This window comes from Falco biarmicus, chromosome 3 (genome assembly GCF_023638135.1).
Source record: "Falco biarmicus isolate bFalBia1 chromosome 3, bFalBia1.pri, whole genome shotgun sequence".
Taxonomy (NCBI): Eukaryota; Metazoa; Chordata; class Aves; order Falconiformes; family Falconidae; genus Falco; species Falco biarmicus.
Genome location: NC_079290.1, coordinates 1118276 through 1141748, shown reverse-complemented (window position 1 = coordinate 1141748; position 23473 = coordinate 1118276). Strand labels below are relative to the sequence as shown.

Genomic DNA, 23473 nt, shown 5'->3' with positions numbered 1-23473 from the left:
TTTGACTTCTACATTTATACCTGCAGTACTATATTGCTGAGTGGCTTTAGTCATGTTATTTAACAGTCTAGTGTCTTGGTTTCCCTGTCTTTGACACTGAGATGAGAGAGGTGCTGAGGCTTCTGCTTCTGTGCTTTGTACAACTGACGTGAAAATGTGCTTCATACACAGGTGTTCACTCCATATTCTCTCATTGCTGATATTGGGCTTCAGTTATTTGCAGACAGAGGTATTCTGGGGCACAGAGCAAAGAATAAAGCAAGCCTTGCATTCCCATTCAGGCTCAATAAGAGTGGAGAACAAATTTTTGTGCCTTTTCCTGTCTGTCTGAAAAAAACTAGCAAAACTACGTAAGACAAAACAGTTGGGGACTGAACATTAGTGGATAAATACATTTGGAAAGAAAAAAAAAGAGAGAGAGAGAGAAAGAGAAACGCTTTTTGTGTAAGTAATGTAAACCACGTTATTTTGCTCATTTTTTACATCTGCTAAAACCAGCCCTGATACAACGTATTGAAAACCTCCCTGTTTTTCTCAGTCAGTAGATAAAAAGTCTTAAGTAGTGACTTGCAACAGGAACCTCATCTGTTGCAAACACTTCGAGCCTTCCTTATTTCTCAGAGAGGAAGTATGTGGCCTGTTTGGCAAATGCTGCTCTACATGACAGCATGAACTTCACAACACGCTCATTCGACTGGCTGCTCCTCGACTTGATCAGCTAAACCTTGCTGGCAGCAGGAGAGCAGTATTATGACTACGGCTTTTTTGAGAAATACTGCAACCTGGAATACCATGCCTACCATTTAAAGGTAATCATTGCTCTGATACATTTTATTATCTGCATACAGGATCAAATGTTTCCATTTTATTTATATAAAAGAGAGTTCTATTTCATTAACAGTGACAGTATTCAGAACGTGGATTTCAAGTGCCACCAAAGATAGGAATAGAAAAGCCTGCCTTGAACAGTTTCCTAAGGAGTAGTACTAAAGATAGAAGGGACAAGAAGTATGTCTGCTGAAAGCTCACAGTAAGATAGATGCATAGGCACCTTATGCTGAAGCAAACTGCATTTCACTATAACCCAAAATATGAGCTCACAGATTAGTGGGCTTTTTATTCAAAGCGTTAGAAATTTGCATAATGGGGTATTTCTGTGTTGTTTCATAGTGGCATGTTTCTGTGAATTACCTTGATTACAGCATTATGTTATTCCTTCTAAGCTCAAAGGTACAAGTGCCTCAAAGTTGAAAGGATGCTCAATTTGATAAATGACAAAATAAGAGAAATTCACCAAAAATATGCATCTTCTGAAATCTAAGCTGCTTTTTTTCCCCACATGAAAAATAACAGGGCGCTGGTGCTTTCATTTTCTCGTTAAGTGGGATTCAGACATTACCTGTAAACCAGTTTAGAATTAAATTCTAAAACCTTGGTAGTAGTATAGATGTAAATATCAGGTAACAAAAATAGAATATAGCATCTCAGGAACAATGAATGTCCTAATGATACTAGTCTGCAGCATTCCTTACAGAGGGGCTTTACTCAGGTGCTTATCTTGCCTTTTTCTTTCTCTTAGTATTGTAGTTTCTTTATATTTATTAATTCTCAATAATTTTAAATTTATAAAGTTCTTAGAAAACGATAGACTTTCCTATGTGCTGTGCTATTTAACTGCTCCAAAAGTGTATTTTCTCAGAGAACAGATTCTGGGAGAGGAAATTATTGGTACGTGTGCTGCATGCAGGAAGGGAAGGCATAAGTTGTACCACAGGTTTTTGGGACCCACGATGTAGGTCAGTGAGACTCCAGTCTTGATAGGTGAAGAGTTCATAACTGCCGAGACTTCTGCCACTGATAAATAGGACATGAAGCCGGACTGGGGCTGTAGATGTTTCTTCACCTTCTTTTTAGGAACAAAAAGAAAGCTGTAAAGATCACTGAACCCCACTAGCTGTGCGTTTGCAAACATCTATGGCTGCAGTGACTGGCTTTCTTTAAACAGCATGTGCACAAGTGGAAAGGGGAGGGGAGAAAGGGCCCAAGCATGGAAGACTGCAAATGTGATCTTAATAGTTAAAATCAAAGTTCCACACAAGCCTGAGGAGGTGGCCTGCGAGCAGGGAAAGCGGCAGGTAGAGTTTGGTTTGCAGCCCAGCAGCACAGCAGTCCCTCCAATCTGAACCACAGAGGCACTCCTCCATGCAGGGCTTTGGGCTGATAAGACACAGCAAGCTTAGTGTTTATCACCTGCCCTTAATTCTTCCCAAATCACCCTCAGTGAATGACTTTCTTTTGATCTGGCATAATTATTTTCTTCTACGACAGAGGGATGCCACCTCTACTCGTATCCCAAACTGTCACCAAGTTTAAGTGAGATGCAGTGCCTGGAGCAGATTCACCATTTCGAAAGAGTATCATCTGTAAAATTGTGACTGTTCTGCTATCGACTTAAATGATAAAAAAAAATCAGCTCAGCCACAACATGCTTTACAGTTTCCTGTAAGTCCACTTTTAACAGAGTATCTAAAAATTTCAGAAGACTGCCATACCGTTTATCATGTAGTGACACAATGGATTTACATTGTGCTGCCAATACTTGACACAAGCATGAACTACTTAAGCCGTTAAGTTCTAACATGCACCTGAGACTCATACACAGTGTTGTTTCAGAAATCCTTATCTAAAAACAGTGAGACACCATTGCCAGCAAGCAAGTAGAAACAACGTTTTGCCCCCCTCTCACACCATTTCAGAGAAAACTTCCAATTTCTTCCATTTCCATCCCATTTTCAAATATCTGAGAGTTGAGCCATACCTCAGGGCATTCCCCCCCACCACCTTTGACTGGACTCTAGGCACCTTTACTCTGCCCAAATGCATAATGACAAAGTGGCCCTAGTGGTAAAACCTAGTTTGCTATCTGCCATTTTCCTTTTAATCACTTTGGATAAGTGAATCAGCAGCAGTGGTCACAGCTTTCCATTTGCTTATTTTTATTGAACACTTCTGCCATGACTCTAGAGAACATCTTGAACTCTCTGTCCCTTTCCAGACTTTATACTGCCACCAGTGGTAATTAGTGACAGTAAACCAACATGGAAAATGTAATGAAACACAGCAAACTGTCACGCTAATGACATCAAAGTCCAAAATGTCATTGCTCTTCACTGTTACTGGTATTTTCCATAAATCAGATTCTGCTGCATCTAAAGTAGCAGCCCTGAGCTGCACACTCTGTCCTGTTGACTTTAGAGGTCCTTTGAGAAGAGCAATGATTGATGTGGCAAAGTGAGCCAGACCAGTCTTGGCTGTGCTGTGCAAAAATACGAAGTAGGCACATGCCTGTTGGCCAGTACTCCATTTGTCCGGACTAGCAGTAGGTGGTTTGATTACAAACTACATATAAGCAAAGCTTCAAAAACACTGCAAGCAACTTTCAGAGTTTAGACCCTTAAACACCATCTAGGGAAACGAAGGTGCCTTCTCAAATGTGCCATGCTTTCAGAAAGTTTCTAAGTGTGAGGTAAAGTTTTCAGAAGTCTTTCCATCATGTACAAATGCTACGTATCACTTTCCAAAGTGACTCAGGCACACCTGAAAATTGTATCCGCTGTATCTTAAAAGCAGGCAAAAAGCCCTTGAGCGCACTCTGTCACAAGTCTGATCGCTAGTAGGATGACTTGCTTTCCTGGCCCTCAAATACCAAGATCCAGAATAAAGGGGTAAATAGAGGTAGGACTCTTACTTTATTTTTCCAGACTTCTGTGACACAAAATTCAAATGCTATTCTCATCTAAATAACTATTGTATTGGTTAAAACAGACAGGCATAAGATATTTATGCTGCCATGCTTGGCACCTATCTGGAATCGCACAAAAATATTGGTAACTGCAGCTTACTTGCTATGCACTTAGCCAGATTTGAACTGGCCTTTTCAAGTACTGCAAAAATGCATCTACTACAGCACAGACCTCAGCAGAGGTTGTCTTTCCAGGTATTTATCCCACTTCTCTGGCTGACTTTTTCAGCCCCGGTGAGCTCTACTGCCATGCCCAGGAAATTTTGCTGGCTGATTTGAAGATGAGCCAGGAACATCTATAATATCTGCAGCCAAAGTACTGGCTGCATTATTCCTATGCGTATGCCTCTTATTCTTGATGGGATACAACTGAGAAAAATGTTGAAGAAATTCAAATCAGGTCATGCAAAAAAATATCCATAGTTATTTCAGGAAATTATAATATTGCAAGTAGACAGTGCCCGCCAAAATGAATTCTGATTTCAGTTTTAGAAACTTGGGTGTACTTAAATGAAGAACATTTTTTTTGTTTTCTATCAAAAGACACCCTTTTATTCGAACATGAATACCCAAATAGTTTATTTAAATTTAAGGCTACTTCGTTATTCATCTTCTAGACTTCTTATATCAGGCAATGAAACAGGGTTTTGTTCTTGTGAAAGCAGATTTCAGACACTTGTCAGAAAGCCACTGGCACAGCTGCATCCTACAGATGTGCCGCAAGCTAGTTCCTGAGTGCAGACAAGTGAACGAGTAATGTGCCATTTGGCTGGTGAAATAGAGACTTCTAGCAAAAAGCCTTCGGGAACAAGAACTAAGAAGCTTGAAAATCAGATGAGGTAGAGTCAAACTGTGCATTACCACCTGTTTTAGCACTGATCTACTTGCATTTGATAAGACAAATTCTCTTCCTTTTAAATGGTATTTTATTCTATAGGGTGTCATCCTAAACTCACTGTAAGACATCAGAAAAATATGGTATTAAGCAATATACTCAATTCTGCCAATCTTTTGCCAAAATACAATTAGTAATAAAGTCTCACTGATTTCAGCAAGTGTTTCTCAAGTTAGACACCTATCCAGCCAGCGCTGTCAGGCTCCAGCCTGTTGTAAGTAAAAAGGAGCATACCAAAGGCAGCAATTATCTTTGAAATATGTAAGCTAGAAAAGACTGAAAGATGCAGAATACCTACACAATGCTGCTAAAGCTCCTGTTACCATTTTCACAGGGCAACTGGCAGAAATATATTTTAAAAAAATACCTATCCGCTAGTGGTGTTGCATTATTTTGCTTTAATGTACAATTTCAAACAGAAAGAACTTATTCTCTTCGACCTTTGAAAACATACCATAGCATGAGACACCTTCCCGTGCAGAGGGTTTTCCTCTCTGTCCTCTGTCAGGGATAATTAGGATGGGTGCAGTAAAGTCATGAGAGAAACTGTCCCTCTTGCAATATTTAGTCCCAAGATTGTCTGATACTGTTTCTTGTATGTCCACCAAGACTTTTAAAGACAAGTATCTGAAGAATTTGCACCACTGGCTTTATGCAGGAGGAAGGTCTGAGGCATTTTGAGGCAATGTGTTACTTTAAAAAAAAAAAAAAAAGAAGAAAAAGAAAAAAGAAAACAAGAGGAAAAATAACATTGCCCACATTTGCTGAGAGCACAACTGCATCAGAAAAAAAACACCAAACAACATTCTTACCATTCCGTAATAAAGCAACATAATATACACCCAGTGCTGAAAACCAGATACATCAATCTAATTAATTTCTTTGTAGCCTCAGAACTCCAAATGCTGAAAAGAACATTTTGTCTATGAAATGACTGTACAGGCATGGCTCTGCTGTGACTTCCTATTGTGCTGAGGTACTGGTAATGGAAACTTTTACTACATTGCGTTCTTCTGAGCAACTTCCCTAGTTGTGGTTTTCTGCTGTTCCCCTGATAAAAGCACCAAAGTGGTGAGAGTTTAGCAAGTATGTAAAACTCTCACATGAATTTGACACAAGAATTCTCAAAAGAAAAACTGTACAAACTTGGAGACACCCAAACTAGGTCATTTCTCATCTGTCAGCACAGCAGGTGTTATTCTGATGTTTAATTTCAATGTCTGCTTTGATTTAGTTCTGAAGAGCTTTGACAGATTAGAAGCACAATGGGAAATGCTGTGAAAATGCCAAGAGCCTCTGTAGAAACAAACGTGCCGAGCCAAACAGGTAAGCATTCATTTACTTTCTTTCAAGAGAAAAGGATGTTCAAAATGTATGGCACATTGATCCATGTGTCTTCCTTCATCCGCCTGATGTAGTAAAAGCAGGCCAAGTGCATGACTGTTGTGGGAGAAGGAGGGCATCCACTAGACAGTGCTTATTTTTAGGTACATTCTAGCTCATTTTCCAAGAAGTACTTTTAATTAAAAACCCCAATGTTAATACTATTATTTGCTCATGCTCCTTGAAAGACATTCCTTCCAATTCAGAAAGCATTGAAACACTACTTCAGAAACCAGAAATACTGTATTTTGACATACTTGCTTGCGATACAAATTTGTTCTTGAAATTTGGTTTTGCTTCAAAGTTAATGATGCTGTCTTACTTAACCTTACTCATGTCATGCTTGCACTGCACCTGAAGCCTGGTGTTAGACAGTTGCACTGGAAGTGGCACACAGCCACCCTGTCACCAGATTTATCATAAAGCTTACACAGAAATACACATTTCACAGGCCAAGCTGCCAAAGAGGGACCCAACACATCTGCCCTATACATCCAGATGTGAAAAAAAATCAGGTTGCAAAGCCCCTGGTAGGCTGGTAGAGGTCATGCATCTGAGGGGGAAAGCAAGAGGGATTCAGTGACCTCCTAATCCACAGCCTCAGCTTTCGTGCCGCATAATGACAGACAGCTGGTACAAGGGCTGCAATAAATTACTCCCCAAAGGTAAGGAAGAGAAAACAGTTTGGGGCTTTTTGTTTGTTTTTTAAGAAGAAGGCATTAATCAAACTTTTTTGTTTGGTTGGTTTCGTTTTGTTTGTTTGGTTGGGGTTTTTTTTGTTTTTTAAGAAGAAGGCTTTAATCAAACTTTTGGGTTTTTTCATGAAAGACGGCCCAGTTGGGCTGCTCATTATTACAAGGATAGATAATCAGTCTGGTTTCACTGGCTTTGGAAGGAAAACCAGCACTGCTTTTGCCATGGGCAAGAACTAGCTGACACAGGCAGCCATGTAGCCCTAGATCCTAATAAAGCAGAGACTAAATATTGGTAATGGCTACTCAGAGGCCCATAACGTGAACCGACAAATTTTTCTGGTGAAGAAGAATGGCTTATGTTGATATTCCCAACAATGGCTGTCACAAATTCCATAACCATCAAAACAGAGATATGCACACCCTCAGAGAAGGACCTTGCTGATGAGTAGGAGAGTGAGGCATTGCGGCCATGGCTGTGACCAAGTTTGTATTGTTCACATACATGCTGAAAGTCAGGATTTAGCAGGGCTAAAGCCAACTGCGTCCCTCCCAATGACATAAATAGAACATACCCCTAAAAGATAACTCAGCAAAACTGATAGCAAAGCAATTGCAAGGGGAAATTACCCACTTAGGAATTCAGGGCTCAATCTACTTGCATTCTCCTACACGTCTAGCACACTGCACTACACGTCCTACACCAGCGCTACACCTTTGCTGCTGCCTGGCGAGGGAACAAGTCTCCCATAGCCACAGTGGCATGTGCCGAGGCCCTAAGGATGTCTTAGACTCATATTGCTGAAATCGCACCAGGTACCTATGTTTAAACACCCAAAGACATCTTTCTGGCCATAAAAATGTTAGGAGTGATGGAACACCTCTTCTGTGAGGAAAGGCTGAGAGAGTTGTGGTTATTCAGCCTGGAGAAGAGAAGGCTCTGGAGAGACCTTATTGCAGCCTTCTGTACTTAATGGGGGCTTATAAATAAAACGGGGACAAACTTTTTGGTACGGTCTGTAGCAATAGAACAAGGAGTAACAACTTTAAACTAAAAGAGGGTAGATTTACACTAGCTATAAAGAAGAAATTTTTTATGGTGAGGTTGGTGAAACACTAGAACAGGTTGCTCAGAGAGGTGGTAGATGCCCCATCCCTGGAATCGTTCAAGGTCAGGCTGGATGGGGCTCTGCGTAACCTCATCCAGCTGAAGATTTAAGTGAGGTGGAAGATCTAATCCATGGACTTACAATAGTCCAAATAGTCATTAGGAAAAGCAGGTTTTACACTGGCTCATTTCAGTGAGACTGAATAAAGGACTGAAACAGAAAGGAAAGAAAGGAAGGAAGGAATATCTAACAAGGGGGAAGAAAACACCTAACTGGAGTCTGCAGGTTTGATCTGCAGTGTAAACAGGTTCATCACACCCCTGTAAGCCCCCTGTTCTGCCTGAGAACTTTACTGAAAGCAAAACTTTGTGCTTTCCTCACCTTCAGTGAGGAAAGTCTTGGTCCTGAGAAAAGGAACAGTACGTAAGCTGCATTTCCAAAGGAGACATTTGGACTCCAAAGATGAATTCACTTTATCTGAAAGCACACTGTATGGGCAAGCCTGGCATAACTGAGCTGCTGAAACAGGGTAGCTACAGCAGCTACAGGGCATCAGGGCTTGTGAGCCCACCCCCTCCTCTTGCGTCCCTTGAGACCCTGAATCAAGGGTTAATCCTTACTGAGCTGCACCTGCATAACTCTCAGTTCCCAAGCTGGCTGGTTTAGATCTAATTTGGGTACGCCAGTGTGACTCTGCAGCCACACCTTACGGCTGCTGCACAAACAGCCTCCCAGACACACACCAGTGCCCTCCTTTACCATCTCTGGTATATACCACGCCATAAATCATAGTCTTTCTGCTGGACAGTAAAGCTGGGATGATGCAGGGAGCTCAGCACTGAGCAGCGTATTTCCACTCCAGACAGGGACCACAGTGGAGCTGGATCTGGATGCTCTAACTATGCTCTCCCTTCTCTCTAATAGTGCTTTCTAGTCCATTCCCAATGAATAATTTGAAGCATGCAATATTCAGGCTTGCAGTTTGCAAGATATCCAGGGATGAAGACATCTAAAACTAGCATGTATTTCATATTCATTTCCTACTCCTAACACACACACCCCCCCCAAATTAACACCTGATTCAGTGGAAATGACTGTGCTTCGATCTTTCCATTCTCAGATGTAACCTACACTTGCACTGTGGAGGACAGGTTCTGTTAGAAAAACTCAGGCAAATCTTTTTTCTGTTACAACTTAAAAAGTGTGGGGAGCTCACCAGATCAAATTTGTTAGATCACTATGAAATCTGGGTGTAGAGAAACAATGTAATTTGTTTAGTCCCTGTTTCGAGGCTTTTGTATTTGAAAGGAGCTAGTATGGGTTCTGTGAAATGTCATAGAGTGTGCGGTAGGGTATTTTACATGACCAAAAAACCCAGTGAGGTTTGATTTAAATGCCAAGTAAAATGAGGTCTCGTTTGTGGAGTAGGAGGGTCAAAAGGTTTTGGCTAGTACAAAACCCCTTTACTTTCACTCTAATATAAGTACATGTAGTTTAAGAGGTAACGTTTGCATGGATGTGGCAACCAACACTATGATTAAGTCCTTCCTTTTCAGATCTACAAATCAACATGCAAAATTGAAACAAAAACAAATGTAAAGATGAAAGTGTAAGTAAAGTAACACAGACCTTGCTAGAGTAGAGAAAAAGGCATGTACCCCACAGTGCATAACGAAATGCAAACCACCAGTATGCAATGAAGGAGGAGCAGAAAAGCACTTGTCTTCTACCCTTTCAGTATGGAAACAAAATATTTCTAAGTAAACAGCATAAGTTTTAAAAAAAAGCATTGCTAAAGGCATTGTCATCAAGCTAAAATAAAATCACATTCTGTGTAGAACTGCTGTCTAACAAAATGCAATAAGAAATTAAGTGACAGTACTTTATCTTCGTTCTGCAGTTCTTACAACGTACCTTCTGGCATACATGTGTTGTAGTCCTGGGAAAAGATTTTGCTTTGTTGAAAAAGACTCAGCACTTATACTTGGGTCTTGTTAGACTCAGGTACTAAGCAGTTTCAAAGAGAAGAGAAGGTGTCTCTTAATTTTTTAGCAAGAAAAGGGAAGCAATCAAAGATGTGCTTAGCACAGAATTTCTTCAATATAGTTAAACTAATTGTATAACAAGTTACAGTAGACTAATCACGGCAGTTGGCTGATTAATACAAAGGTACTGGACTAGTCCTGCTTAATTCAGTGACACTAAACTACGAAGAAAACCATGGCAATACTAATACCAAACACACTGCCAAACTAATCAATGCCTGCTCTAGACTCTACACAATCTATGCATCCATAAGGATGCTCACTAACTGTATCGTGGGGCTATTTCAATGGGCAAAAACTAGCAAGACTAAAACTTCCTACAGTCAGTTTGAATATTAAGGTAAAATGACCCACCACTTTGCATAACAGAAGTCCCTACAACATAACAATAAACAGCTACTCAAAACCAACTGAGAACACACTGCTTTTTATTTCCCTTAAATCGCGGATGTGGAGTATTTTCCTTAACACTATATTCTCATTATCGCTGCTGTGAGGATAGCAAGTGTAAAACTTCTTCTCTTGAATATATTTCTTTTCTGCAGACTCACGTGTTTGCTTCAACCTTTCATCGTTATCACTGTGAATTATTTGTAAGGCCCTGGGACACAGAAGCTGAAACCACAGGGACAGTTTCAGCATTCATTCAGGATGCTGTTTCTAGGTTTCCCTAAAAAAAGTCTTCCTTAAAGAGAAGTTGATGAGAGATCTATATTAAATGAGAAAACCTAACAAGGTACAGAAGTGTGCCTATCTCTTTGGGTAATTTCTTCCCTTCCCTGAATCCATTCCCAATTTGCACATGTTGAGCTACACAGGAGCCAAGTATGGAGATCAAGCCACCTCTGCAAATGTACAGCTAGGTGGTGTTACAAAGGAACAGGGCACTGATCCTGCTGGAGGCAGAGGGAAAGCATCGTCACCCCACGTGCCGGTGGAGGGGACTGTGACGTGCAGAAGGAAGGGACCCACTTCCAGGAGAAACAAAGGCAACATATTGCACGATCCCTCTTGCCAGAACTTCTGCCAAAGACCTCAGAACACCCAGCATGGCACATTTCTGAATCTCCCACCTGTCAGCATTTACTGGGCCCCACAGATTCATGCTGAATGAGGAGCTCTTGAATGTTTGATAGTCCCAGTCTTGTACAAAGTGCTTCCTCCATCCTTCAGAAACCCACGTGTTCTACACAGTGCCCAGAGTCATCCCAATTTCTATGAAAGATACTCTTATCTCTTTACTGACCTCAGTTCTGTAAATTATAGTTGTATAATGATTTAATTATAAACACCAACGTTACTTCCCTTCAATTAAAGATAAGGGCATCATGTACTACCTCTAGTAGAGTTTCCACACAAAGGGGGAGAATAAAGTGCTCTGGCTGTTCAACAAGCTAATTTTAAAAAATGATTGGAAATGGGCAATAACGGCCACACCCTCATTGCCCTTGAACTAAACTAATTTCATACCTTTGAAAAGTAGCGCTGGTGGTAAATGATGGGACAATTCAACATGCATCTTTCTTTCCTTAAATGTAATGCATCAGCTTGGCTCAAAATGGTAGCTGGAGGCATTCAGAGACAGTGCCATTAATCAAACCGGGTTACTTCCTAATACTGTAAATACTAACTTTTCTAGTTTCAAACTGAATATGTCCTTTAAATATGGCAATTACTAGAAAAAAGTGGTCTAAATTTAGTTGCTTACAATTGACCAAATGACTGGTTTTTAATATCTTCAGATACTTCTTAAAGTTACAGGCTCATCTTTAGCTCTTTATGTTTCCCAAGTGACATTTCACAGTGAGATTTTTTTCACATTTGAGCTACTATGTAAAATAAACAAAGAAAAATCTGTTTCTGCTTCAGAACTCTATCTTGGGTTTAAGTGACATTTTCTTTCTTTTTAACAGGTCAGGAGAGTGATTTCCTTGCTGTCCTCTATGACTATCCTTCAGCAGACATAAGCCAACCTATATTTCACATAGGGGAAAAACTACGTGTGCTATCAGAGTAAGTTGATCCATTTTTTTAAGTTAGGTTTTGTTACAATTGATGCTAAGCTCTGTTATATGCACTTGGCCCTAACTGGATGCAGTTCAGCAAAATGAACTCAGTTCAGGATTTGCAAGGAAGAATGCTTAATCATGGTGTAAATTTCCCTATACTTTCAGGATATGGGATTTCAGATTGTTCTTTGATCCTTGGATTCCCCTGACATGGTTTCTGAAGCTGGATTCAGACTAACCTAAAGTAGGACTCAGACCAGAATTCTGCTCTGAAAAATTATTTTAGAAAGTATCCCCCACCATGTTAGTGGAAAACAGAGCAAGAGCAAAAATATTTTGAATCACATAGAAAAGTGAAATTATTCTGAATTTCTCTATATCAAGTGTGTCTCTCATTTTCTCTCTCACCCTTTTTATCCAACTCCTTTATGATTAGGTCTTAGAACTTCACCTTAGATTTAAGGCAATTGTAACAACAATAAAATTAAAACTAGCCTTTTTTCCCCTTAATTTTTTTAAAATTGATTCTGCATTTTATTAGCGGGGAAAAAAACAAAAGGGTTAAAGATTTCCCAGACAGTTCCACTCATAAATTTATGAGTCCCAGAAGGAAGCAGCAGCCTTAAGAGCACTATTTCAGACTGACCTTAAGCATAGTGCAAATACTGGCACACACGTGAGTGAGCACACTTCTTGAAAAATAGAAGCCAGCAGCCCTGATATTCTTTTATGCACAACTTGTATCAGCACACAGTGATCTCCTAGAAGTCATACAGCCTGCAGCCACTGTTTGCACTGGTTAGAAAAGAAAGATGTCATTTTTGCAGCTGGTGGAGCAGGCGCATTCAAGAGGAGACCAGACACACCAGATAGCAGAGAAATCCTCTGAGGATTTCTAAATTCTTTAGAAAAAATTCTCTGTATCTGACTGAGGAAGTCAGAACATCAAATTGCTGGGGACAGAAGTATTCAAGAGAAGTTATCACAGACTGATGAATTCTCGGAGTCTTCTCCAGGCCACTGTGACCTACAATGGCCTTTGTCAGCAATAAGATACGAGGCTACATGGACCTTTGGTCTGTCCCAGAATGGCTGCAGTTATGTTCTGCTAACAAAGTGCTTTCCCTGCCTCCCTGAACCTAGAGGTCACAAGGCTCAGACAATACCACTACATGGGCATTTTCTGCTGATGGAGAGCTTCCCTAAACCAGGGGAGTTCTCTGGTAAATTCTAGCTGTTTAAACCTTGCTGCAGTTTGCATAACATACACAACATGGTACAACAATTGCTTTAGCTTGGCAATTCCAGCTTAAAGCCTCACTCCCAGCTTTGATCAGCCATAAGCCCTCACAACGCCATGTGACGACATATGCCCATAGCAATGGAAATCATATATATCGTGCCATATGCATACATGTGCTGCACAGTATGGTCTACTGGACAAACACCTTCTAAAAGAACTAGGCTTCTGTAGTAGCAGATTTTATCGCATTTGTCTGTTGTGCAGTGATCGAGAGCTTCTCCTAATAGCAAATAAGAACCAAAGCAAGGCTTGATGGGAACTTTCCTGTTCCTGTTTCGAATCAGCTTGTTCACAGAAGCCAAGAGATTCCAATGCTCTATGCAAAGCAAAGCCTCCTAGTGAAGGACCTCTTCTTCCCTACTGGGGTATGTGCTGATGTTAATAGGAACCGCTTGCCTGCAGAGTTGCTGCACATAAGCTGCAGGCATGATCTTTTTCTCAAGTTGTTCAAAGGAAAAAAATGCAGTGGAAAAGAGCAGTGAGGCAGCATGACCAGAGCACAAGTGACGACCACAGAGAAGCCCGCATGAGCAGGCGGCACGCGCTGCTTTTATAACAGAACCTTTTCCACCTTCTACCAAAGCAGTTATGTGTGGCAGTAATCAGCCCCATCAGTCCTGCCAGGAACAAGATATATGGAACCCCCCCAGAAAATACAACCCCTCACAGATATTGGTGACTGCTCTGGGTTGGCAGAATTAGATAAGCACCACTTGCACGGTTTCTCACCCTCCACACTTGACAGGCACTTTTCATTACCAGATGAACAACTGCATTTAGCTGGCAGCAGTCATACCAGATGTCCTCCAGTGATCTCCCCAGTCTACATAATTTCTGTGGCTCCTGCCCCAGGAGAGATGTGCTGCTTTGGGACTTCTAATTATCATAGGGATTTTTCAGGGTTATTAATATTATAATTAGGAGCAAAGGAGATGCTGAAGCTGAGATTTTGTTGTTGTTGTTGTTATAGCAGTTCTTGGTTCTTCCGGGAGAGTTGTGGGGAAAAAAACCAAAGTAACTTAAACTGCTTATATATTATTTCATGTCAGCTAAAAACCCACAAACAAAACTTGTATGGCCCTGAAATTTCCAGCTCTGAACAGTAGACACTTCCCTTTTCCCCTCAGCATATACATTTTGGACCACGGTCCCAGTAGCTATAACTCACAAGGTTTAAAATAAGTGTTTTCAGCTCAGTTGTTTTGACATACACTGACACTCTGGTCCAGTCCAGGCAGTATTTGGGAGCATTTATATGAATGTCCACAAACACAGCATTCAAACACAAGACACACTACTATCTGGATTCAAACTCCTAAAGTAAGAGGTGGTGAGAACCCAACAGCCATCAGCATCCTTGCAGTGATCACAAAAGCTCCGCAGCATCTTTGTGAAAACTCTTCTTCCTCTGCCCTTCCTCAGGAATTCAAAAGCCAAAGCCAGCATTCAGTATCACCGTAAGAACCTAAGATAAATCAGTGAAAAAACCCATGTCTCATCATCTAGTTTCAGCTAGGAGGTCTTTTTTTTTTTTGAGTCTAGTTAGCAACTCATTGAAGGAAAGGAAAAGAGCAAACCACGTTCTGTTAGACTGAAAACCTGTGTCCCAGGCAGACAGGGCCCATTTGCTGAGTATCTCTACCCTAATGTTACAGGAGGAACTACAGGACTGTTCAGACTGAGCATACTCAGCCGTAAGCTAAATGTCTTGGATACTAGTACAAGTCTAGCTGTGGGAAGGCAGAGAATAGCATGGTTTAACCACTGAGTATTTACCCTTCTTCTTTTAACTAAAGAAAAATATTTTACTACTTACGTAATTTAAATGGAACAAATGCAGCTTATTTCTGTGTCCAAATTTGATCCTGATGCAAGTTTAGAAATAGAACTACTCTAAATGTAAGAAACTCTGGTCCCTTTTTGAATACATAGATTCAGGAACACAGACAGAAGGTTACAGGCTAATCTCTATGTTTTAACTAATTTCTAAAATAAGGACAAGATCCGAAAGTGCATCTGAAAATACCCCTTCTCTTGCTTTCACACAGTGAAGGAGGCTGGTGGAGAGTCCATTCCCTTACAACAGGTCGAGAAAACTATATCCCAGGAAAATATGTAGCAAAGGTTTACCACGGGTAAGTAAATGCATTTCCTATAGCCTTTTAACACTACATTTCTACATAGACTGCCCTGATTAGTTATTCAGTGTCATAATCAAAACAATGGCAATAAAGACTAGACACACAGAAATTTTATTTATTGATAGTCTAAAATATTTCCTTTGAAATCTGAGAACATCAAATCCACATTAAGTTTACATTATACAAAAAGGAATATCCTTAGTTTTAAGTACAGGTAAGGGTCAAAAAACCTAAAACGTCATATATTTAAAAGACTTCGTTTTATGGACTAATCACTAATTTTAAGACATTAAGAGACCTTATTTAGAAAGAATTTTTAGTATTTACAAAAAGTAAAATTTAAGCTGGAGTTACCCTTGAAAAACAGACCAAAAAGAACAAATAGAAAGAGTAATAAATTATTCAAGAATGTAAACTCTGACACTGGAAGAACTAAGGAAGGTTCAGAGGTTTCTTGTTGCCCTAGACACCAGTCAGGAAAAAAAACCAACATTAAAGCACATACTTAAAACCTTTCTGGCAGAAGTTTTAATACCTGTTTAATTTTAGGCATATAAACTGTAAACTTCATTGCAATTTATGCAAGTGTGTAAATCTGAATATGCTTTTATACCCTCCTGAAATAGAGATATTTTCCCAAAGACGGGGTATAGACATGATAATGGAAGCCACTGTCTGAAGCTTCCCCCAAACCATTTTGCTGATAGCAGCTTGGATCAAACACACAAGAACAGCATTAAACTAAAGTGCCAATAACTCCTACACCAGCCAAGCAAGCTCAGTTACACTTTTAGTCACTACCTGTGGCAAAATGCAGCAGTGTACCAAGCTACGGTGAAAATCTGTAAGACTAATTCTACTTTCCCTTATCCACAAAGCCAATTAACTTGTATGTCTGGACGGTTTCCTAGCATAAACAGAATGATTGTATTTTATTTTGGGTTTATTTATGACACAATAATTTTTGGGAGTTAACAAAAGTGGTTTAAATTAAAAACAGGGATTTCACTAGTGCCACAAGTATGTCAACAATATACCACGTCCCCAACAATTTAGATCACGGTGGCTCAAAAATTTTTGTTATCCCTAATAAATGCAAACCTTATTCACCTTTCTCTTAGCATCACAAAAGTTAATGGAACTCAAAGAGAGCAAGATTTTCTCCATAAACTGTGGAAATATGCCTGGACATAGTTGAGAGAGTAGCTACAGAAAGCCAGTGTTATTTTTGCAGTCACTTTTCCTGGCAAATGCTGCACTTTCATGGCCACATGCTGCTCTGTGTTTCACTGGTGTCTGAATTTCAGAATATGTTTTTTCCTGCCCCACAGCTGGTTATTTGAAGGGCTGGGAAGAGAAAAAGCAGAGGAACTTCTACAGCTACCCAACACCAAAGTTGGTTCCTTCATGATCAGAGAGAGTGAAACTAGGAAAGGTGAGAAAACATGATTTTTCCCTCTTGATCTCAGGCATTAACAGTTTTACAGATCTTTAATTCACTCCCTGTCCTGCTTCAAATGGATCAGTCTGAAACCAGAAAAATGTATGAAATGGGAAGGCAAAGGCACCCAGTGAAGCATACCAGTCTTCACCAGTCACCTGCACTATGAGCAGTGTTGGGTTAGTGATGGCCACGGAAAGTACCACAGGCATCAGCACAAACAAGAAACAGTTTAAACGCTATTATTTACTTTGGTCGCATGCAGAGATTATTAGGCAGTGAGTCTTTGCAAGTGGAGGAGAAGTCATCATTTTGCCTTGGTCCACAGAAGATTGCCTGAAGAAGCTATGAAATACACATCAAACAGCAGGGGTGGCTGATAAGTGCATTTCCTATATACATAGGTGGCTCTTTTATTTACTTTGTAAAAATTATATGCTTTCAATTTTATTTTCCTTCATAGCAATTCTGTTGCTACATGGGAATTGTACTGTACACATTTTATACTTCCATTCTCTTCAATGTGAATACATTTCCCGTTGTGCAACATGCTATCTTCTCTTTTTCTGAAGGACCAGAACACATCCTAATAACATGATACCACAGTTCAAAGGGAATAATAAATCATCTGCTCTGACCTCTTGCATACCACAGGCCAATTAGTTTCATAATACCTACACTAAAGTCAAAGAAATTTAGAATCAATGTTCAGTCCTTACCAACTAAATGCTGCACAATAGTTTTAAACAAAGAAACAGGAAAATCCAAGTTGTCGTCTCCTGCCAGGACTGCATTACCAGGTATCAGGTACTGCATTATTGGGAGCTCACTACATCAGCATACCGGGACGAGTCTGGTCCCCTCTTCAGGGGAAGGCAAACAACTTCTTTAAAAGTCTGTTTCCTTTGCAACATTTCAAAAAATCCCATACCAGCAAAAATAAGGGGAAAACACAACAGAAATTTAAATTCAATCAAAATCTCAGGTGCTGATGCTGGGCCCTTTATTCCCTTTTTTATACTTAAGTATATCTATAAAGTATGCTATGTAAGTAGAAATTAGGATGGCCACTGAGTTTTTTCAGTTTTTTCTGGGGCCTTTTGGATCGTGACACCACATCTTACAGATACTTTGGTTGTGGTCGCTTCTGTCCATCAAGAATTAGGGCTCTGCTTTGGTGTGATTAGTTCTTCTCTTTCTCCAGGGTTATATTCCCTGTCGGTGCGGCACAGGGAAGTGAAACATTACAGGATCTTTCGTCTTCCAAATAACTGGTATTACATCTCTCCACGGCAAACCTTTCAGTGCCTTGAAGACCTTGTGAATCACTACTCAGGTAAAAAGAACTGCATAATAAACATATTTTCCACTGGCAACTGTAAAACTATCTAGCAAACGTCCAGAACAAGCAGTTTTGTCTGTGTCTGAGACTTGCAACTAGCACCACAGAACAAGTAATGGAAAAAATGTCAGTTTATATCTTCTACTTTATTTTGGATCCTAAATACATATATGCTACTCTTAACAGTACAACTGAAATCAACCCAAGAGCTCAGCTAAAGACAGACAGATAGGCTCTGCCCATACTGGTATATGATATTGTTTGGCCATGTCAACAACACTATTTGGTCCAAACACTAATGTCTAGCACTTCCGTAGACAACTTTCAAATACAGTTTGGAGGTTAGCACAGGCCAGGGATGCCCAGCCTCTCTCAGAGCACAGCTAAAGCCAAAGTTTGGGTGTACAAAATATGTTAAGCTGTACAGAGGTACAGATGGTTCTGGGTCCCAGGGCCAGAGTTCAGCTCCTGGCCCACTTTGTTTACTAGCATGGACATGTCTGCCATTTATTTATTTACCAGACAGACAGACAGATAGCATCAGGCCATACAAGACCAGGTACTGCAATCATGTTTCTCTTAGGAACCAATACATTACACAACCTTATCTGCAGCAGAAAATTCTCAGAAATGTTTATTCCCTATTACTTTAGAAGAGTATGGCTAGATTTTATCAGCAGAAGCTATCTCCAGAGACTCAAGTTGTTAGCTTAAATCCAGATTCAGCTGTCATTTTCACTAATATCAGTCCAGTGGGCGATGCCTGTTTCAATGACAGTTTTCCAGATATATGGCAATTTAACCTGTGTCAGAGAGATAACTTAACAAGCTACACAATTAGGTTGCAGCAGTTACCATGCATTAAAACAAGAACATTTTAAAATGAGGAAGGAAGATCACAATAAGTTAATTGCATAGAAGTTGCAAAAGGACAACAGATTCTTTAATTTAACTAGTAATGGGTACTTTGCAATCTTAAAAGTGTAGAGCTACCATATCTCTGTATTTCATAGGTAAATGAAAAAGCGTGTTGGCCAAAGAATACTCTGATAAACTGGGCAGAAAAAACATACTCAAATCCAGAACATGCAAAAGAAACTTTCAAGTCCAACAACATAAAGAGAAGAGTGATAATTTGGACTGGATATTTTTTGATTATTTTATTTTATGTTTTAGTTGCTGACAACTTTCTCCATTTAGAAAGAAGGAAAAAACTGAAGCCTAAATTTGGTGTGGGAGGGAACCCAATACTTTTAACAATTAACATTTTCACTTGAGTTACCGGTATAAGAGGAGACATAGTGAGGTTTACCTCTCCTTCTTCTGCCACCATGAGATGATACAGAATCTCACCCTTAAATAAGACTCAGAGATGTAAAACACTAGCATTCAGCTGCAATGTTCTCTACTTGGGCAGAAGAATATATGAAATGTTCCTAGTGGAACAAGGAGAAGAGGACAGAGAGAAGAAGCATAGATGAAAGGAACATGTGAACCTTGATTCATTCCATAGCCATGTTCCACAGCAGAATAGGTGCACACGCAATCCAATCTGAGTGGTTTCATCTTGCATCTGGTTTAGACTCTGTATGGTTGAGATAATGGGAGGCAAAAGCAGAACTCACTGAGGACTCAGAAAACCTGGCTTTAAGTCCCTGCTCTGCCACAGACTTCTTACTAGACACTGCACAAGTCACTTTATCCCTCTGTGTCTCAGTTACTCACTTGTACTGTGGGAAATACACCCCAGGATAAATTAAAAAGCAAAGGTATGAGGAAAGGAAAAAGTTAAGCTTACAGTGTCGTTGCTGAGAACACACAATATATTGACTACTGCTACTACTGTGTCCAAAGCTGTTTATTTGAGCATGCACCAGGTAAGGAAAACAGTGAAGGTAAAGTGAGCAAAGATTAACTGTCTGTGTATTAATTTCCCTGTTCAGAAGTTGCTGATGGTCTCTGTTGCGTCCTTACAACACCTTGTCTTACCCCGTGCACTAACAACAACAGCGTAATGAATCAAGTTCCTCCTGTGGTGATGCGGAATAAAAACTTCAACTGGAGAAATATTCACAGGTACCACATACAACACAGGCTGCCAGAAACAACACAGGCTTTTTTTCCAGCCTTGTACATACTTCTACTTATAACACAGAAGAAACAGCCATTTCCTTCCCCTGAGATCAATTGTAAAGATTAGACAATCTTCAAAGCTGCGGACAGCAGGTTGACCCATCGAAACTGGATGTTCAGCTCTCTAACTGGTCTGCCTTTGAAAGGAAGTGTAGTTAACATTCAATCATTTCTCCTATCCAGGTAAAAGCGTGGCCACATATGCAGTCCCTTTGGGCCTCATGAGTCCTCCCCACCAAGGGGGAGGAGTAAGAGCCAGGCCATAAAGCCTGGTCAGATCCACCAGCAGTGGCACACTAACGTGCAATAGCTCACACGTGAGCCCCGACAGTCAGAGGTGGCTCCCCCTTGTTCACACGGTGGCCATCCATGAAGCAGCACAAGTGCAGTGAACATGTTATCCCAGCACAGAGCTTTCCTGCTGTGTGTGTCTCAGTTCACAGTCCAACTCAAGGTTCACGAGACTTCTAATACCATGACTGCAACTAGAGAAAGTAGGTCAGGTTTCAGAAGCTGGTGAAAAAACCACCTTCACAAGCAAAAGCACCTCTTATATTTGAAGCATAATTTTCCCTTCACTACCTTTCCTTCACCAAGCATACCGAGTTGCTTACAAATGCAAGCAACCTTTGTGCAGTATCAAGGCCATTTTTCCTACAGATTAAGAAGCGAGAGAGGAAGTATATAGACATTATTTCCTTTTCAAGTGCTGAAAAATAATTAGATATTACTGTTGTATTGATTGTTTTGGAAAATCGCAGGCAGAAATGTTTGGTGATTTATGAGACAGGAATATTTTTTATACAAGAAAATTAATATCATTTGGTGTAACAACTGTTGTTTTTATTTTACTAACAGTCCCAGTTCAAGTAGCTGAAACAGTAAAAAAATTTTGTTTTTTTAAAGGTTGGAGGTGAGTGACTACACTGAAAGCACCCTGACAGCAATGGATGATTCTTGTCTCAGCTATGGCCTACGGGAAAGTATTGCTTCCTACCTCTCCTTAACAGAGGATGGCAATGCTTCTTTTGCAAGTGCCAGGAAGAAGAAAGCCCAGTCTCTTATATACACAGGCAGCAAACGTAAGAGTGCCCTTCACTTGCCACCTACATACTATGAAGACTAGATGTAAGACAACCCAGGGGAAAAAAATGGAAACAACTGAGGGATTAGAAGAAAAACCCAGAGCATCCTGTGGTCCTGCAGTCCTTTGACAGCTGAGAGATACAAGCCCACCAGCTGATGATGAAATGCTGGCAACGCTTGTGGATTTCCTCTTCTGAATGTTAACCAGAGACCTTCTTAAGGGTGCCATCTCAGCCATGGCATATGCTAGGAACGTCCCCAGTGCACCTGAAATTAGAACCTGCTCACAAGTAGAATAACCTGAAAGACTCTAAGTCAAGAGCCAAGTGAGGCAGATGACTCTTCAGCAAGGGTTATGTGCACCATTGTACAAAGGTGACTGCATAGGGAAAGACTAACTACAATTAAGTCTTACTCTGGTATTCTCCGCAAGGCCAGGCCACAAACCATCTTTACAGAACCTACCTATGCTGAGAAAAGGAGCCTTTTTCTTCTCCATATAGAATAATTCATTGTCATTGACAATGACTCAGAAAGTTGTCAATGACCCCAAGAATATCTAACATCCAGCATCCAAGAAACACCTGATTATATTGACTCCATACTTCTGTCATCTTTAGGGAAAAAAATAAAATAATCGATTTTCCAAGTGGCATTGAATTCAACTGATGGTAATAGCCTGCAGTGTCACAAAGTGGTCACAAAATTAAGAACAGGTTTAACTCAATGAGAAAAGCAGTTCCTGCTTAGCCTTGAGCTGGGAGTACAGACATACCCAAAAGCATAACTCAGCTGCCCATAGTCTAGCAGATATACAACAGGGAACAAAGCGGGTTTTAAGTGTAAAGTGAAATATGGTAATATCATGCCTAACTGCAGAGGTAGGCTCGCAAAGGTGTGACCTTTTATGAGTAAAGGACCAGATTTTAACCTCATGTCCTGAAGGCACCTGCATATTTATGTATAATATTTATGTTAATAGCAGCTTTTTAAAATAATTAAACTAAGAAAGAAAATCAGCAACAGTGGATGTTAAAGAGTTTTCTGAATTTCTTCTGTGAAGAGAGGTATGTCAAATAGTCATGATGTATCTCATCAAACCGCTTAAAGATTTCTGACTTGGTTATCTGAAATTTCACAATTGGAGAATTTCTCTCTATATATGTACCCTTTGCTAAGTGATAAAGGAGCAGCTAGCATGGTCCTTTGAACCTGGCTTGAGACTCCTTTCTAAATCAGTTAGTCACATCTGGGAGTGTGAAATGCTGCAGTCTATGTTATTGAGCTGAGATGCTTTCAATTTAATGTTCTCTCATACCTTTTTATACAGATTTGAGTAATGAAGGTTTGGAGAGATAGGAAATTTGGTTTATATATATATATATAAAAACCCTATATATTTCCTCTGTCAATACCTTCTAGCACAAATCTGTGCTCTTCAGATCTTGTAACAGATCATTTGCACTAGCAAGAGAGATTCAGAGGTAAGAATATTTCACAGCATAATTAAACATGTTTCAGAGTGGAAAGGTTGAATGTAATTTGGCTGGTAAACATTGACCACCACAAAGCAAAATAAACTCAGGAACTCTAGGTGTTTGTATAATCTCATTACTGTTACTGATCATTAAGATGTTATGGTGACTGCATTTTATCCAGTGAAATGTATATGGGGAGCATTACAGATTTTTAAGTCATGACTTGTATTTATTCATTAAAATAATACCCAGTAGTTACTTTGTCTTGCTTTTAGAAAATGGTCACCAACCTAGCATGCAACCAGTATAAATGCTGAGTCTTGCAATGACACTGCCAGAAGGTATCTTTGACAGATCAAAAGAATGCAAGAGCACATGTGACTGGGTAGCACTTCAAACACGATCTGTAGGAAGGGGATAAGATGTGTTCTGGTGGCGACAAGTTCATGCAATCACGGTGGTTGAGTTTGAAAGGGACCTCTGGAGGTCACCTGGTGCAACCACCCTGGTCAAGTAGGGTCACCTACAGCTGGTTGCCCAGAAACATGTCCAGATGGCTTTTGACTGTCTCCAGGGATGGAGACTCTACAACCTTCCCGGGCAACTTATGCCAG

The 23473-nt window shown here is 40.2% G+C and overlaps 2 protein-coding genes across 4 annotated transcripts in view; one reads left to right on the top strand and one right to left on the bottom strand.

Moving 5' to 3' along the window:
* The window catches only part of TG (thyroglobulin), a 161095-nt gene that overhangs the window by 38348 nt on the left and 99274 nt on the right, over positions 1-23473 (bottom strand). The window lies entirely within an intron of this gene.
* Positions 621-23113, top strand: SLA (Src like adaptor). 3 transcript variants are annotated; one of them, XM_056330817.1, is made up of 8 exons: positions 621-809; positions 5932-6023; positions 11840-11939; positions 15287-15373; positions 16711-16814; positions 18025-18156; positions 20106-20238; positions 21202-23113. In XM_056330817.1, the coding sequence occupies exons 2-8, from the start codon at positions 5963-5965 to the stop codon at positions 21419-21421; spliced, it is 837 nt and encodes a 278-aa protein (XP_056186792.1). In that variant the 5' UTR covers positions 621-809; positions 5932-5962; the 3' UTR covers positions 21422-23113. The 3 variants fall into 3 exon arrangements, with proteins under 3 accessions (XP_056186792.1, XP_056186794.1, XP_056186795.1); XM_056330819.1 differs by lacking the exon at positions 621-809 and adding an exon at positions 919-3735; XM_056330820.1 differs by lacking the exon at positions 621-809 and adding an exon at positions 3801-5673.